The sequence below is a fragment of the Microcaecilia unicolor genome, chromosome 7, assembly GCF_901765095.1.
Source record: "Microcaecilia unicolor chromosome 7, aMicUni1.1, whole genome shotgun sequence".
Classification (NCBI taxonomy): domain Eukaryota; kingdom Metazoa; phylum Chordata; class Amphibia; order Gymnophiona; family Siphonopidae; genus Microcaecilia; species Microcaecilia unicolor.
Window position 1 is genome coordinate 97,847,135 of NC_044037.1, and position 15,842 is coordinate 97,862,976.

A 15,842-nucleotide genomic window follows, 5' to 3' on the forward strand; every position below is an offset into this window, starting at 1 on the left:
GCATCAGAGGCTCCTACATTTTGCAGTGCTGAGCTATCGCTTCTAGTTCAGGGCTTTGCCCTTCAGTCTTGCCACAGCTCCAAGAATGTTTACTAAGTTTATGGTGGTGATAGTGTCCTTCCTTCGGTGCTGGGGAATCAGAATTCACCCGTATCTCAACAATTGGCTCATTTGTGCGTTGTCCTATTCGGACAGCATGGCAGCAATGGACAAAGGTTATCTGTCTTCTTCAGGCATTGGGTTGAGTGATCAATTTTTGAGAAGAGCAGACTAACTCCATCGCAGACCCTGGAGTATCTGGGCATTCTGTTCAACACAGCATGGGAGAGGAACTTCCTCACTGAGCACAGATGTCAACACTGGTTCGTCTTCTCAGTCAGGGCAGGGCCAGGTTCTGGGGTCAAATGACAGCGACAATGGAAGTGGTGCCGTGGGCACGGGCTCATATTCAGCCGTTAGAGGAATCTCTTCTCTGCCTCTAATCTCCAGTGTCGCAGAGAGGTTGGGAGGCGTGGATAGTGCTGGGCAGACTTATACGGTCTGTGCCAGAGCCAGTGGTGGGAGGCAGGGATAGTGCTGGGCAGACTTATACGGTCTGTGCCAGAGCCGGTGGCGGGAGGCAGGGCTGGTGGTTGGGAGGTGGGGATAGTGTTGGGTAGACTTATACAGTCTGTGCCCTGAAGAGCACAGGTACAAATCAAAGTAGGGTATACACAAAAAGTAGCACATATGAGTTATCTTGTTTCTTGTTGGGCAGACTGGATGGACTGTGCAGGTCTTTTTCTGCCGTCATCATCATCTACTATGTTACTATCCTAGACCTATGCTCTCCAGGATACAAAATCACACACATTGGGCCAGAAAGGAAAAGAGAGGCAGAGGCATAGCACTAATCTATCGATCGCACTTTACCACCGAAACCATGGCCGAGTCCATGACACCTCAACTTGAAATTGCCTCAATCAGAATCCACAACAAAACCCTACGTGATCATCTGAATTGTGTCTTGTTTTACAGATCTTCAGGTAATTGGAATGAAGGCCAAACTAACTTCATGGACTTCATTTCAAACACATGTGTAACCAACTCCAATGTACTAGTACTAGGAGACATCAACCTTCACTTAGAAGACCCAAACTCAATCAACACATGGGAATGTAAGGAATTCCTCCACTTATGGCCACAAATGCAAGCAACCCACATCAAAGGGCACACACTTGATCTCATCTCACACAAACTTTCAACAGACCAGAACTTAATAATAACAGATATTAAATGGACTGAAACATCCTGGACTGATCACTACAAACTTAACTTATTCCTACACTGACGGAAGAAGGGATTACACCAAATACAAGAACACACATCCTACACCACAAGAGTAGACACGAAAACATTCTGACAACTGATATATAACAATGAATGAACAGACTCCATATACTTCCTCATGGAATGGGATAAAAGATGCAAATGCATGCTAGATGAAATAGCACCCTTGCGAACAAGAACCTCACGAAAGCGTAACTCGATACCATGGTTCAACGATGAACTGAAAAAGCTAAAAACACAATCCAGGAAACTCGAACGAGCATGAAAAAAATCAAAAGATGAACACACACTCAACACATGGAAACAATCACAAAGAAAATACAAATATGCAATAAGACAGACCAAAAGATCATACTATAAAACTAAAATAGGGACAGATTACAAAGACATGAAGAAATTATACTAACTTTTGAACAAACTCCTAGACACCAACTTGGTCACTACAACGAATACAGACATTCCATCTGCAGATAAACTTGCTAAGTATTTCAATGAAAAAATTGTAAACCTACGCAACACGCTACCTCATGACAACACTGACATCGAAAACTTCCTTAATGTGTTCGACCCAACTACTGGAGAATACCTGGCTGACCAAACCTGGTTAAACTTCGCCCTCCTGACCGTCGATACAGTTACACAGGCGATCAGCAGGTTCTCCAACACTCACTGCAAGCTAGATACCTGTCCCAACTACCTAATGAAATCCGCCCTTGACCGCTTCATAGCAGACATCCCATCCCACCTAAACTACATGCTTCAGCAAGGTCTCTTCCCTAAGGAAAACGGCAACATCCTACTCAACCCAATACCAAAAGACACCAAGAAAAAAACAAAATCACTAACTACCGTCCAGTAGCATCCATCCTGTTGTTAGTCAAACTGATGGAAAGAATGGTAGCCAAACAACTTACAGATTATATAAACAAATTCTCAATATTACACGAATCACAATCAGGTTTTCGCCCCCTCCACAGCACAGAAACAGTACTACTCACTCTTCTAGCCAAATTCAAGCAGGAAATAGCAATAGGCAAAAACATCCTCCTCCTCCTCCAATTCGACATGGTAAATCATACTATATTAATAAGATTACTAGATAAGTTCGGGATCGGTGGAAACATACTTAGCTGGATCAAGGGTTTCCTAACCACAGGAACAAATCAAGTAAAATCAAACTCAAACATATCATCACCGTGGTAAGCAGACTGTGGAGTACCACAAGGATCACCGCTATCACCGATCCTCTTCAACCTAATGATGACCCCTCTAGCCAAGTCCTTATCCAACCAAGGCTTTAACCCTTTCATCTATGCAGACGACGTCACAATATACATTCCTTATAAATGTAACCTGACAGAAATTACCAACGAAATCAAGAACAGCTTGAATATCATGGACTCTTGAGCTTAATGCATTTCAACTAAAACTCAACAAAGAAAAAACACACTGTCGCATCCTCTTGACCCAACACAGCGTTGACAACCCCACAATCATCAACACCCCAGATTACACCCTCCCTATCTCAGACAGCCTGAAAATCCTCGGCGTTACAATGGACCGCTACTTAACACTAGAGAGCCAAGTGACATCCACGACAAAGAAAATGTTCTACTCAATGTGGAAGCTCATACGCCTGAAGCATTTCTTCCCGAGGGAAACATTTCGCAACCTGGTACAATCAATGGTACTAAGTCATGTAGACTACTGCAATCGAATCTGTGCGGGATGTAAAGAACAAACCTTAAAGAAACTTCAGACCGCTCAAAACACGGCAGCTAGGCTTATCTTTGGAAAAACGTGATTTGAAAGCGCAAAACCCCTCCGCAAAAAACTACACTGGCTCCCTGTGGTGAAGCCCTGGGATACATGACAGACTTGATCGACCTACCAACTAGAAACACATCCGAATCAACATGAACGTACCTAAATCTGCACTACCCAAGCTGCAAAGGACTCAAATACAAATCAACCTACGCATCCAGTTTTTCCTACATTAGCATACAACTGTGGAACGCATTATCAAAAGCCTTGAAAACTACGTACGATCACCTAAACTTCCGGAAAACACTAAAAACTAACCTGTTTAAAAAGGCATACCTTGCCGATCCAACATAAATGCCTGATATCTGCAACACAACAAAACTAAAGTACGTAATGGACATAACACAACTCTTCCGTTATACGATACCCTAATATGGCTGTGCCACATGAACTTTATCTTACCGCAACATCACTTTGTATTTGTTCACACCGGAGTCTGCAAACGCCACTCCGGTACTATGTAAGCCACATTGAGCCTACAAATAGGTGGGAAAATGTGGGATACAAATGTAATAAATAAATAGTTCCTCTATACAGGATTATTGATCATAAAGAAATAGTTTATAACCAGTTCTTCCTGGTTCCTTTCATTGTGCTAATTCATAGCTTGTCAGTGCTCTTTGAATCATTATAAGAGAAATTTTGCAGGATTTCTTTCTTGGGCATCTCTTCAACGTACTAGATGATATCCTGTGGTTCTTTTCACAACAGGAGCAGATAGTTGCATCAGTTCCTTAATTTCCTTCAATATCTTGTGCCTGCCTGAGTGGCATAATTGCAAATTTTCGTTATAATCGTCTGGATCAAGAGGCGATGGTTATGCTTCTTTAGCTTGAGTAAAGGTTAAATAATGTTCTTTTTGCCTTTAGGGCCAAAAATATAGAGCATATTGTTCTAATTCTTCATCTCAGAGATGTAATTTGAGTTTCTCTTAATTTTATACCAGAATGTAACTTTGTCATTGACAGTAACAGTCATGTGGCCAGAAGAGTTCTCAGATATTTGTTTTTATTGTTCTTGTGTGACTGGCTGCATGAATTAACTTTCTAGTTTTGGGGTAGATGTTTTCACTGCCAGCAAGGTTTTTAGTTGGGCAACCTTTCCTAGAACGCTTTTCTTTGGTCTTGCTAAAAAGATAGCGGGCTTCGTTTTCTTTTTCAAGCAGTGCTCTATGAGAGAGGCGCCTCAGTCAGCCCCGGGACTTTTTCTTTACTATTGCTGTGTTATCTGCTCAGAAACTAGTTTGATCCATCTCAAGACCTAGCAGATTTGGGAGCTTCCCAACCATACACCTTTAGTCTTAGATATGGTTATTGGCCTTATGCCCTAAAGTGACCCTTACAGGCATCTCTACAGAGAAGGAATCGCAGGTTAACCTTGGTAGGCAGGTGCCAGCTGGGCAGGTATGATCTTTGGAATTTTAGCACCCAATTAATAATGAAGCTAGGAAAATCTCCTAGCTTAGGCTGTTGCCCATGAGCTGTGTGTGGAGTAAAACTTGGCTAGCACTTCTGAGGGGGTAAGCTGGATTCCTCCAAATCAGAGTGTGGTTTATGATTGACAGCCTCTTCAGCTGGGGGGTTTCCTTCCTGATCAGACTACTCAGGAGGAGTGTATTTCAACCAAAGCCTCCTTTTCCTTCAACCATCTGCACTCAGAAATTTCTGCTAACTCTACTTCCTTTCCTTCAAGTCAAAGAGATAGGAGTGAGTTTAGCATGGCGGAAGGCATGATGGTGATCTGAGAGGCTCTGGTTTTTCCTTGTAGGATGAATGGTGCTTAGAAATTCTTTCATAAGTGCTGCTTGCAGTAATACTCCTTTTTCTGGCGGACTATCTCAGCAGATGGTCCATTCTAGTGCAGTGGAAGTTCTCCACATAGGACTTCCTCCTTTATAAAAATTCTGAGGTCTTCTGTTGAGATATTGCCTTCAATAGCAGATTTTAGGGTTTCTCCTTCGATGGAGGAGAAGCAATTTTGTAGGTTTGGACACATATTCCGTATAAGGGATAGCAACAGATATTCCCATATTTGGTATTCTGGATACCTCACTGACAAAAGGTCTATCTTCTTGGGCGTAAATCATGTTGAGCCCTTATCTCCCTTTTTTTTTCTCTTGCTGCAGGAAGTTTCTATATGGTCTTCCTCCGTTCCCTAGTCTGGATTGGGTACTTGGACACAGTGGGTCTTCCAAGGCACACCTAACCTCCATGTTAGTCAAGGTGTTCTTGGTCCCTGAATTTTTTTCAATCTCTTGACTGTCCAAGCAACTTTCGCAGAAAAGGCACTTTGGGATCCTGTGGTAATGGTTCGCTCTCCATTCCATCTTATGTCTTCTTTTGAGTAACTGCCTTGAGAGCTAAGCTTTCTTGGTTTGGCCTGTTTCTGGCTTCATTCTGAAAGTACTAATCCTTTGTATTGTATATGAGAATTTGAAAAAAAAAAGTTGTTCCTGCCCATCAATTAGCACCTTATTGCCTTCTGGCTCTACATTGACCATATTGGGTCTTCCTTCAAGATGGTCTTTGTAAACAGCTTGCGCTTGGTTCATTAAGAGCTTTCTTACTAACTCCCATAGTTTGTTCTCATTTGGAAGCTCCTCCTTAATAGTGTCTCTCTCATCCCTATTTAGAAAAGAGTATCGGATAGAATTAAGATTTGGTATACTTGCTTGAGAGCTCTTGAGGTTCTTAGAAATTTCTGTTATTTGCGGGTCCTAGAGTTTATTGTCCTCCTTCTGGAAGTAGAGTAGAACAAACTGCTTCTAGCTAACTGTTTTTTTTTTTTTGTTACATTTGTACCCCACGCTTTCCCACTCATGGCAGGCTCAATGCGGCTTACATGGGGCAATGGAGGGTTAAGTGACTTGCCCAGAGTCACAAGGAGCTGCCTGTGCCGGGAATCGAACTCAGTTCCTCAGTTCCCCAGGACCAAGGTCCACCACCCTAACCACTATGCCACTCCTCCACTGTTTGCTTGTTGGACAAAGAAACTGGTTAGTCTTTCTGTGTCACAGTAAGCATCTTTCCTAAACTGTGAGAACTCACTTTGCGAGAAGTGTTCTAGCAATATTGTAGAGCTCTTTAAAGGCATTCGCGACACCACTGTGGTTTAGATGCGGCAGAGAGTCGGAAGCTGCATTTGAACACTGGCTCAGAGAGGAGTTGAGGAGTTCACCGACATTTAGGCCTGCTTTGCTATGTCCCAAAGATTTTAGGCTGGTCGTGGGGATGCTAAGGAAGGAAAAATTAGATATCTGCTAATTTTATTTCCTTTAGTCCCACCAGACCTGTCCAGATTCCCTCTCTGGCATATCAGATGTTTCTCCTTACAGGTAGTAGACTCATCAGGCTACATGGGTTTCAAACCAGGGGTACCTGTTTAAGGTAGGCCTAATCTTCCTCTCAGCATACAAGAAAATGGCTGCAAGAGAGAAAATGTTGCTAGGAAATACTTGGAGAGGAATCCAAGTATTTTCCTTCTTACTCTCCTTTTCCCCTTGTGGGGTTTTCTTGGAGTTAAGATGTGTACAGTTCATTAGAAGAATAAGTTGTTATAATCTGTTTTGTCATTCAAAATACTGATGAACTCGTGCTGCACATTTCCTGTATAGGGCGAAGCACACAGGATTTTTTTCTCTGTATCCATTGGCTGGTTGATGGACACAACCACATCTGGTGGGATTAAAGGATAGAAAATTAGCAGGTAAGATCAAATTTCTCCTCACGCACCCTAGTGCCTTGTTAGCCTAGGTACATCGTAATACTTCTGTGTATCGATACAGTAATAATACACCAAGGTAATAGCTGTACATTGTTGAAGATCTCACCAGCTACAACATTTCTTTTGTGCAATTCAGATGATTCTAAGTTTCGGGAGGCTATTCAGACCTTGCTGGCATGGATAGAGAGAGGAGAAGTGAACCGCCGAACTGCCAACCACTTCTATTCTATGATTCAGTCTGCGAACAGCCACATCCGTAGGCTTGTGAATGAGAAAGCAGCACATGAGAAGGCAATGGAAGTTGCTAAGGAAAGCTACATGGTTTCATTGTCAGGAATTTTACTGCAGTGTGAGTAGCACCTCTCTGCTGGGCAACTTTAGTGATTTTTTTTTTTTTTTTACAGGAGTTGTTATAATGCAATGTGAGTAGCACCTTAGTTTTGGGTAATACTAGTAATTTCTGCTGGTATTCTTTTGCAGTGTGAGCAGCACCTCTTTGTTGAGAAATATTAGCGACTGAAACAGGGTTTCAAGCATGGTTTGAGTTTCATCTCTAGTAAGTCCTAAAGAGACTTTTGTTCCTATGGTAAACAGATTTGACTCTAAGGAGAACAGGCCAACCAGCAGGGACCCATATGTATCTGTTCTGGGGTGGTGGTTTTTAGTGTTCTGTAATGTGATATTGTAAAAAAAAAAGTTGAAGGGAAAGTATGTCATTTTGCATGTAGCATCTGCAGCAAGCATTAACAATCCCAAGAGAGTGGGAAAAATGTGACATCTTATTGCTGGTGGAGACATCAGAAGTGTGACAGCTAAAAGCTAATGGAAATAAGTGTGGAGGCCTACAGTTTGTGTGCAGAAGCCCCAGGGAATAAGAAAATAATGAAAATTGCGATATTTTAATTTTCTAGAGCCCTTTGTCAAATTATATTATGAAAACAAAGCGTTTCTTGCTGAATAGCACATAGAAATTGGTACCACTAGGAGCCCCATAAATAAGAAATGAATAACACATCACTGGGTACCAAATAGCACCAAATAAGTATCTGGGGTTAGTAATATTGATGGCTTCAGGGTTGCCAAACACTGATAAGTAGTAAGAGTCAATAGAATGGTATAGGGCATGGTGAAATGATATAACCAACAATAACAAGGGTTCGCCGCCGTACAAATAATTGCAAAGTCCCCATCTGTTGTATTCTGTCTAGAGAAATACAGAGAAGGTTTTCAGTGTAAAGCAGGGGGCTACCAAAATGGTACAATGTGCACACCATAATTCCTATGATATTCAACTGTAACTTTTATTGGTGGGTGGGTTCCAAACCCTTTATCAGTTACTGATTTCTTCAGTTAGTGGCAGAACAGCTGTTATACTTCTTTCACTGGACAAGGAGAAAAGTCCTTTTCCAGAATGGGTGGCTTCATCTTGCAAGAACAAACTGCAACCAGCATTCACCTCACAGGAGCCTGAACCCTGAAACAAGTCCAGTACAAACTCAAAACCACAGGCTTTATAGCAAATGGGTTTACAGCAAGTAACAGCACACGGAACAGAAGTTTAATCACCTCTCTCTTTAGCATTTGGAAAAACCAATATGTGTAATTTTAGGGAGAAATATGACAGCTTGTTGAATGAAATGCTAAGGCTTTCAATAAGCAGTATTTTAATTTCTTTGATCTCATACTCTCCTTAGTGGCTTATTTAGGATATCTGGACCGTTGGTCTAGGGGTATGTAGATTGTTTTTCCTCTGTTAACTAAATCTGCATGTTCCACTCACAACACAATACACTCCAACTTTTCATTTATACTTACAAGGTGTCATTTATGGTATCTTTCCTTCCTTAAAAGGTGCAGAATCATTTTCTAATCCCCTACTGTAGAGATTTAAGAATCAGTAGAGATGAGGGGTACAAATTAGGAACCAGAGTTATGCAACTTAAGGATTTAAATGTATATATGCTAAATGAGAAGGAGATACGAATAAGACCTACCAATACCTCCAGGCTACGAATAAAGCACCAGAAATGAGCATTTTTAATAGAAAGTTTGAGAGCAAGAGGTGATGGTCTGTAGTGGGTGAGAGAAGAAGCAGGCTAAGGGTGTAGCCAAATTAAATATTTTTTTTTCTAGGAAAGAATAGTGTTCCAAGTTGTAAGTCAAAAACTGTATTGAAATGCAAATAATCAGGGGATAAGGTTGATCATATACCTCCATGGCAAGGAGAACAAGTTTGAGCTAGTCCTGGTTTTACCACATTGCAAACATTGAGATGTAGTCCTCTTTTCATAGGACACAGTTTATCTCTCCATTACTGTAGTAGGTAAGGAAATTGAGCCTTGAAAATCTGCATCTGCCAAAGCGTTTCCAGTATAGAATAGATATTAGTTTTGCTAAAAAAAAATTCAAAAAAGATTTTACATTACCGAATGACAAACTTCTCTGAGGACAAGCAGGCTGCTTGTTCTCACGACTGGGTTGACGTCCACGGCAGCCCCCACCAACCGGAACAAAACTTCGCGGGCGGTCCCGCACGCAGGGCACGCCCACCGCGCATGCGCGGCCGTCTTCCCGCCCGTGCGTGACCGTTCCCGCTCAGTCTTTTCTTTTCCGCGCTGGAGAGAGCCGTGTTCGTCTCTCTCTCTGTCAGCCCCGGAAACCGGATCGCGTTTTCGCGCGAATCTTCTTATTTTTTCGTTGTTCGCGTTTCTCTTTAGTTTCTTTAAAAAAAAAAAAAAAAAACGCTGAACTTGATTTTTCCCTCGTCTCTTAGCGGGGGCGTCGCGTTGCGGCCTTGTGGCCGCACGGTCGATTTATTTTCGAGGTGTGATTTTTACCGCCACCATCGACGACTTTGATTTCGCCGACGTGATTTTTCCGTCGATGTCCTCAAAGGTCCCGAGTGGATTTAAAAAGTGTGGTCGGTGCGGCCGGCATATCTCGCAGACCGACACTCACGCTTGGTGCCTCCAGTGCCTCGGGCCGGAGCACGATACCAAGACATGTACTTTGTGTCTCGGTCTCCGGAAACGGACACAAGTAGTGAGGCAAGTTCTTCGGGACCGTCTTTTTGGAACTTGCGCCGGCCCCTCGACGTCGACTTCGACGGCATCGGTATCGATGGCCGGTTCTTCGGTACCGGTATCGATGTCCACGAAATCGGCACCGATGGCATCGACCCCAGGAGCACAGGTCCCGTCGGCCCGCCGGTCCTCCGGTGAAGGCAGGGGTGAGAGGCCGCGTGGGCAATCGGCCCCGGTCACTCCCTCTACCCAGGGCCCTCGGGACCGAACCCCATCCTAGACCTGAGAGGCCTGAACAAATTCCTGGTCAAAGAAAAGTTCAGGATGCTTTCCTTGGGCACCCTTCTGCCAGTGATTCAGAAAAACGATTGGCTATGTTCCCTGGATTTAAAGGACGCATACACTCACATCCCGATACTGCCAGCTCACAGACAGTATCTCAGATTCCGCCTGGGCACACGGCACTTTCAGTATTGTGTGCTGCCCTTTGGGCTCGCCTCTGCCCCACGGGTGTTTACAAAGTGCCTCGTGGTGGTAGCAGCGTATCTACGCAAGCTGGGAGTGCACGTGTTCCCATATCTCGACGATTGGCTGGTCAAGAACACCTCGGAGGCAGGAGCTCTCCGGTCCATGCAGTGCACTATTCACCTCCTGGAGCTGCTGGGGTTTGTGATAAATTACCCAAAGTCCCATCTCCAGCCAGCCCAGTCTCTGGAATTCATAGGAGCTCTGCTGAATACTCAGACGGCTCAGGCCTTCCTTCCCAAAGCGAGGGCCAACAACCTCCTGTCCCTGGCTTCCCAGACCAGAGCGTCTCAGCAGATCACAGCTCGGCAGATGTTGAGACTTCTAGGTCATATGGCCTCCACAGTTCATGTGACTCCCATGGCTCGTCTTCACATGAGATCTGCTCAATGGACCCTAGCTTCCCAGTGGTTTCAAGCCACCGGGAATCTAGAAGATGTCATCCGTCTCTCCACCAGTTGCCGCACTGCACTGGTGGACCATTCGGACCAATTTGACTCTGGGATGTCCATTCCAAATCCCACAGCCCACGAAAGTGCTAACGACGGATGCATCTCGCCTGGGGTGGGGAGCTCATGTCGATGGGCTTCACACCCAGGGACTGTGGTCCCTCCAGGAAAAGGATCTTCAGATCAACCTCCTGGAGCTCCGAGCGATCTGGAACGCACTGAAGGCTTTCAGAGATCGGCTGTCCTGTCAAATTATCCAAATCCGGACAGACAATCAGGTTGCAATGTATTACATCAACAAGCAGGGGGGCACCGGATCTTGCCCCCTGTGTCAGGAAGCCGTCGGGATGTGGCGTTGGGCTTGCCAGTTCGGCATGCTCCTCCAAGCCACATACCTGGCAGGCGTAAACAACAGTCTGGCCGACAGACTGAGCAGAGTCATGCAACCGCACGAGTGGTCGCTCCATTCCAGAGTGGTACGCAAGATCTTCCGAGAGTGGGGCACCCCCTCGGTGGACCTTTTCGCCTCTCGGACCAACCACAAGCTGCCTCTGTTCTGTTCCAGACTTCAGACACACGGCAGGCTAGCGTCGGATGCCTTTCTCCTTCATTGGGGGACCGGCCTCCTGTATGTTTATTCTCCCATACCTTTGGTGGGGAAGACCTTACTGAAGCTCAAGCAAGACCGCGGCACCATGATTCTGATCGCGCCCTTTTGGCCCCATCAGATCTGGTTCCCTCTTCTTCTGGAGTTGTCCTCCGAAGAACCGTGGAGATTGGAGTGTTTTCCGACTCTCATTTCGCAGAATGACGGAACGTTGCTGCACCCCAACCTTCAGTCTCTGGCTCTCACGGCCTGGATGTTGAGGGCGTAGACTTCACTGCGTTGGGTCTGTCTGAGGGTGTCTCTCGTGTCTTGCTTGCCTCTAGGAAGGATTCCACTAAAAAAAGTTACTTTTTCAAGTGGAGGAGGTTTGTCGTTTGGTGTGAGAGCAAGGCCCTAGAACCTCGTTCTTGTCCTGCACAGAACCTGCTTGAATACCTTCTGCACTTATCAGAGTCTGGCCTCAAGACCAACTCAGTAAGGAATCACCTTAGTGCGATTAGTGCTTACCATTGTCGTGTGGAAGGTAAAGCCATCTCTGGAGAGCCTTTAGTCGTTCGATTCATGAGAGGCTTGATTTTGTCAAAGCCCCCTATCAAGCCTCCTGCAGTGTCATGGGATCTCAATGTCGTCCTCACCCAGCTGATGAAACCTCCTTTTGAGCCACTGAATACCTGCCATCTGAAGTACTTGACCTGGAAGGTCATTTTCTTGGTGGCAGTTACTTCAGCTCGTAGGGTCAGTGAGCTTCAAGCCCTGGTAGCTCATGCTCCGTATACCAAATTTCATCACAACAGAGTAGTGCTCCGCACCCACCCAAAGTTCCTGCCGAAGGTGGTGTCGGAGTTCCATCTTAACCAGTCAATTGTCTTGCCAACATTCTTTCCCAGACCGCATACCCGCCCTGCTGAACGTCAGTTGCACACATTGGACTGCAAGAGAGCATTGGCCTTCTACTTGGAGCGGACACAGCCCCACAGACAGTCTGCCCAATTGTTTGTTTCTTTCGACCCTAACAGGATAGGGGTCGCTGTCGGGAAACGCACCATCTCCAATTGGCTAGCAGATTGCATTTCCTTCACTTATGCCCAGGCTGGGCTGACTCTAGAGGGTCATGTCACGGCTCATAGTGTCAGAGCCATGGCAGCGTCGGTGGCTCACTTGAAGTCAGCCACTATTGAAGAGATTTGCAAGGCTGCGACGTGGTCATCTGTCCACACATTCACATCACATTACTCCTCCAGCAGGATACCCGACGCGACAGTCGGTTCGGGCAGTCGGTGCTGCAGAATCTGTTTGGGGTGTAAATCCAACTCCACCCTCCAGGACCCGAATTTATTCTGGTCAGGCTGCACTCTCAGTTAGTTGTTCTTCGTAGGTCAATTTCTGTTATGCCCTTGCCGTTGCGAGGTTCAATTGACCTGAGTTCTTGTTTTGAGTGAGCCTGAGAGCTAGGGATACCCCAGTCGTGAGAACAAGCAGCCTGCTTGTCCTCGGAGAAAGTGAATGATACATACCTGTAGCAGGTGTTCTCCGAGGACAGCAGGCTGATTGTTCTCACCTACCCTCCCTCCTCCCCTTTGGAGTTGCGTTTGATCATTTTTGCTTGTCATTCAACTGAGCGGGAACGGTCACGCACGGGCGGGAAGACGGCCGCGCATGCGCGGTGGGTGTGCCCTGCGTGCGGGACCGCCCGCAAAGTTTTGTTCCGGTTGGTGGGGGCTGCCGTGGACGTCAACCCAGTCGTGAGAACAATCAGCCTGCTGTCCTCGGAGAACACCTGCTACAGGTATGTATCATTCACTTTCCCATCTTAAGGGAATCAACAAGAATTACAGTATTCCTCCCTCCTTTGAACTCTTTAACAACAACAAAAAAAACCTTTTACAAGTTTGTGCTATTTAACTGTGGTCTGTGTGCATAAGTTGTCTGATGTAAAGTAGCCATAAGGTAAGTTATTGTCAGCCTGTGCTCTTTTAGAATACACAAGATTGAATCATTGCAGGTAAGAAGCACAAACCTGTCTAAGTCTTATCCCATCTGCCTGATGGATCAAACTTTTGGAAGGTGAGTCATTCTCTGAGTACTTTTCTTAGCATTTTGCTTTGCTTTAGAGTGAGACCATTTCCTTGGTGTCAGTGTGAATAGTTGAACACTGATTTCTAAGTTCAGTGCTTGAGAACCTCCCCTGATCTATTTTTCAGGATATATTTCCATATACTTGGTCTGTGAGCCAGGGCAAGTTGCATATCTTGTTTACCCTTCTAGCCAGGCCTTTTGGAGATTCTCAACTACTGTTCTAGAGAAGACAGGGACAGATGCTGAGACAACTATGGAAAACTGGTCTATTATCTTACCATTAGTGTCCTGGTTTGAAATTCAAGATCCATCACCTCAGAAAAATCTCTATTTTCCTGCTACAGATGCTTTCTAAAGTCCCTTTAGTAAAATATAGTTGTTGTCCCATAGATATGCTGCTAAGATTATTTATGAACTTCAAACGGATACACTTAAAGATCAAATTCAACTGAAAGACCTGGGGGGGGGGGGGGGGGTAAAAATACCACAAATAATCCAAACAAGCAGCCTAGTGTCTTATAATTTAATCAAGTTCTTTATTCTGTTTCTTGAAAAAGTATAAAAATGTTTCTTTTTATAAATTCAACTTGACATAAATTCAGCTCCAAATTCCACTTAGTATAAACTCCGACTCAATTGGATTTGTAAATTTGTAAATTTTTCAGTTTATAAGGATAGCTTAAGTCATCTGTTTTCAGAGTGGTAGATAAAGGACCGCTGGCCAACATATGTCATATTTCGCTATTGCTTCGTCAGGGTTCGGTCCAGTATAAAAATACAAATAAAAAAACCCATGATGACAACTTTACAAAATCATCTTATTTAAAAACATCCTAGTTATAAAGAACTTATCGCATTGAATGCCAATATCCAAAGACTGTTTAAACATGGCATCAACGCTCACATATTTAAATGCCTCCAACTACAATCCCCCAACCAATGGAAACTGCAATCTATCCAACCAATCACACATCTAAATGTCACAGCAAAGATGCCCAATCCAATTGACTATATGCTGGTTTGAATTATAAGACGCTGGGCTGCTTCTTTGGGTTATTTATGCTAGGATGATTTATGCACACAGGTCCTGGAAAGTACATTCATAATGCTTATTCCCAATTGATCCTTTATTCCATTGGTTCCTCTGTTTTTCCATCCCAGCTTTCTCTCTATCTCCTTTACTAGTACATTAACACATATCTGGGTGAGACCTGTAGGAAGTCGCTGTGTCTTCCTATGTTTCCATGTATATATCTCTGCCCTAACTACGTTCATCTCTAGAATTCTAGAGGTGCAGTTCTTGTTACAAAAGTACTCGCACTCAAAATAGAGACAAGTATAGCCCTCAGCTTGTATTCTGTTTTATTGCCAGCCCACCTTTAGTATGAAATTCACTTTTGAGTTCTTTTTTTAATTTAAGCCTGTATACTGCCTGGCTATTTTTAAAGGAGTAAATTTGTGTGTGTATGTGGCAGTAAGAATTGACATTTCCATTACGTAGCTTACCACTATTCCAGAACCAGTGGGATAGTTGTGTCCATCAACCAGCAGGTGGAGATAGAACTGACATCAGAACTGAGACATATCTCTCTTGGCATCTGGTCAAACTCCGCAGTATTTTCAGCCTTTGGTCCTGAGTGCTTTGCTCCTGATCCAGTTGGTCAACTGTTCTCATGTTGAGCTTTGCTGGTGGCTTAAGTCTGCAGAATCATATCTGGAAGTCTTCAGATCCCTGTGTCTGGTGCCTCATGGATTTAATTCTTCCTTCCCTTCACCATTCCCCTGTTTCCTGTGGAGCTCTCCTTTTCCAGCACAATAACCTTAAAAAAGAAAGAAGGAAAGATGTTTACTGGAGATCGTGTCCTGATTCTTTCTCATCTGGGGTAAGACTTGTGGAGACTGTGAACTTGGGAGGAGCAGCTGGCACTGATAAGTGTAAGTGAAGTTTGACTCTGAACCGCTTGGAGGTCTTCAAGTTCTTCTTGGTGCAGGGGAGAGATCCCGACTCACCGCTTGGGACTGTGTTGTGCTGTGCTTTGCTTGTGACAGTTGGGATGAATGGAGACTCCTTCAAAGGCAGTTAATTGGGTTTCCAGCTGTGAGACCCACCAGCCAGCATTGGAGCATTGCAGTGCATGCAAGCTGGGAATCCTGCGGGATGTAAGGGAAATAGTCGGCAGCAGCACGTCTTCAGGTATGGCATAGCATATGAATATGCCAGGAACTTTAGGTCTTCTGATAGCAGTAAAGAACAGCCTGTGTGTGATCACGTTCGAAGCACAGCCA

General features: G+C 44.5%; 1 protein-coding gene across 3 annotated transcripts in view; it reads left to right on the top strand.

Annotated features, from left to right (window-relative positions):
* ENOX2 (ecto-NOX disulfide-thiol exchanger 2) overlaps positions 1–15,842 on the top strand; it is a 363,942-nt gene that overhangs the window by 155,938 nt on the left and 192,162 nt on the right. For all 3 annotated transcript variants that reach the window (XM_030209544.1, XM_030209543.1, XM_030209545.1), the window contains one exon: positions 7,013–7,225. In XM_030209544.1, the coding sequence (XP_030065404.1) occupies positions 7,013–7,225 (213 nt within the window). The remainder of the gene's footprint in view (positions 1–7,012; positions 7,226–15,842) is intronic.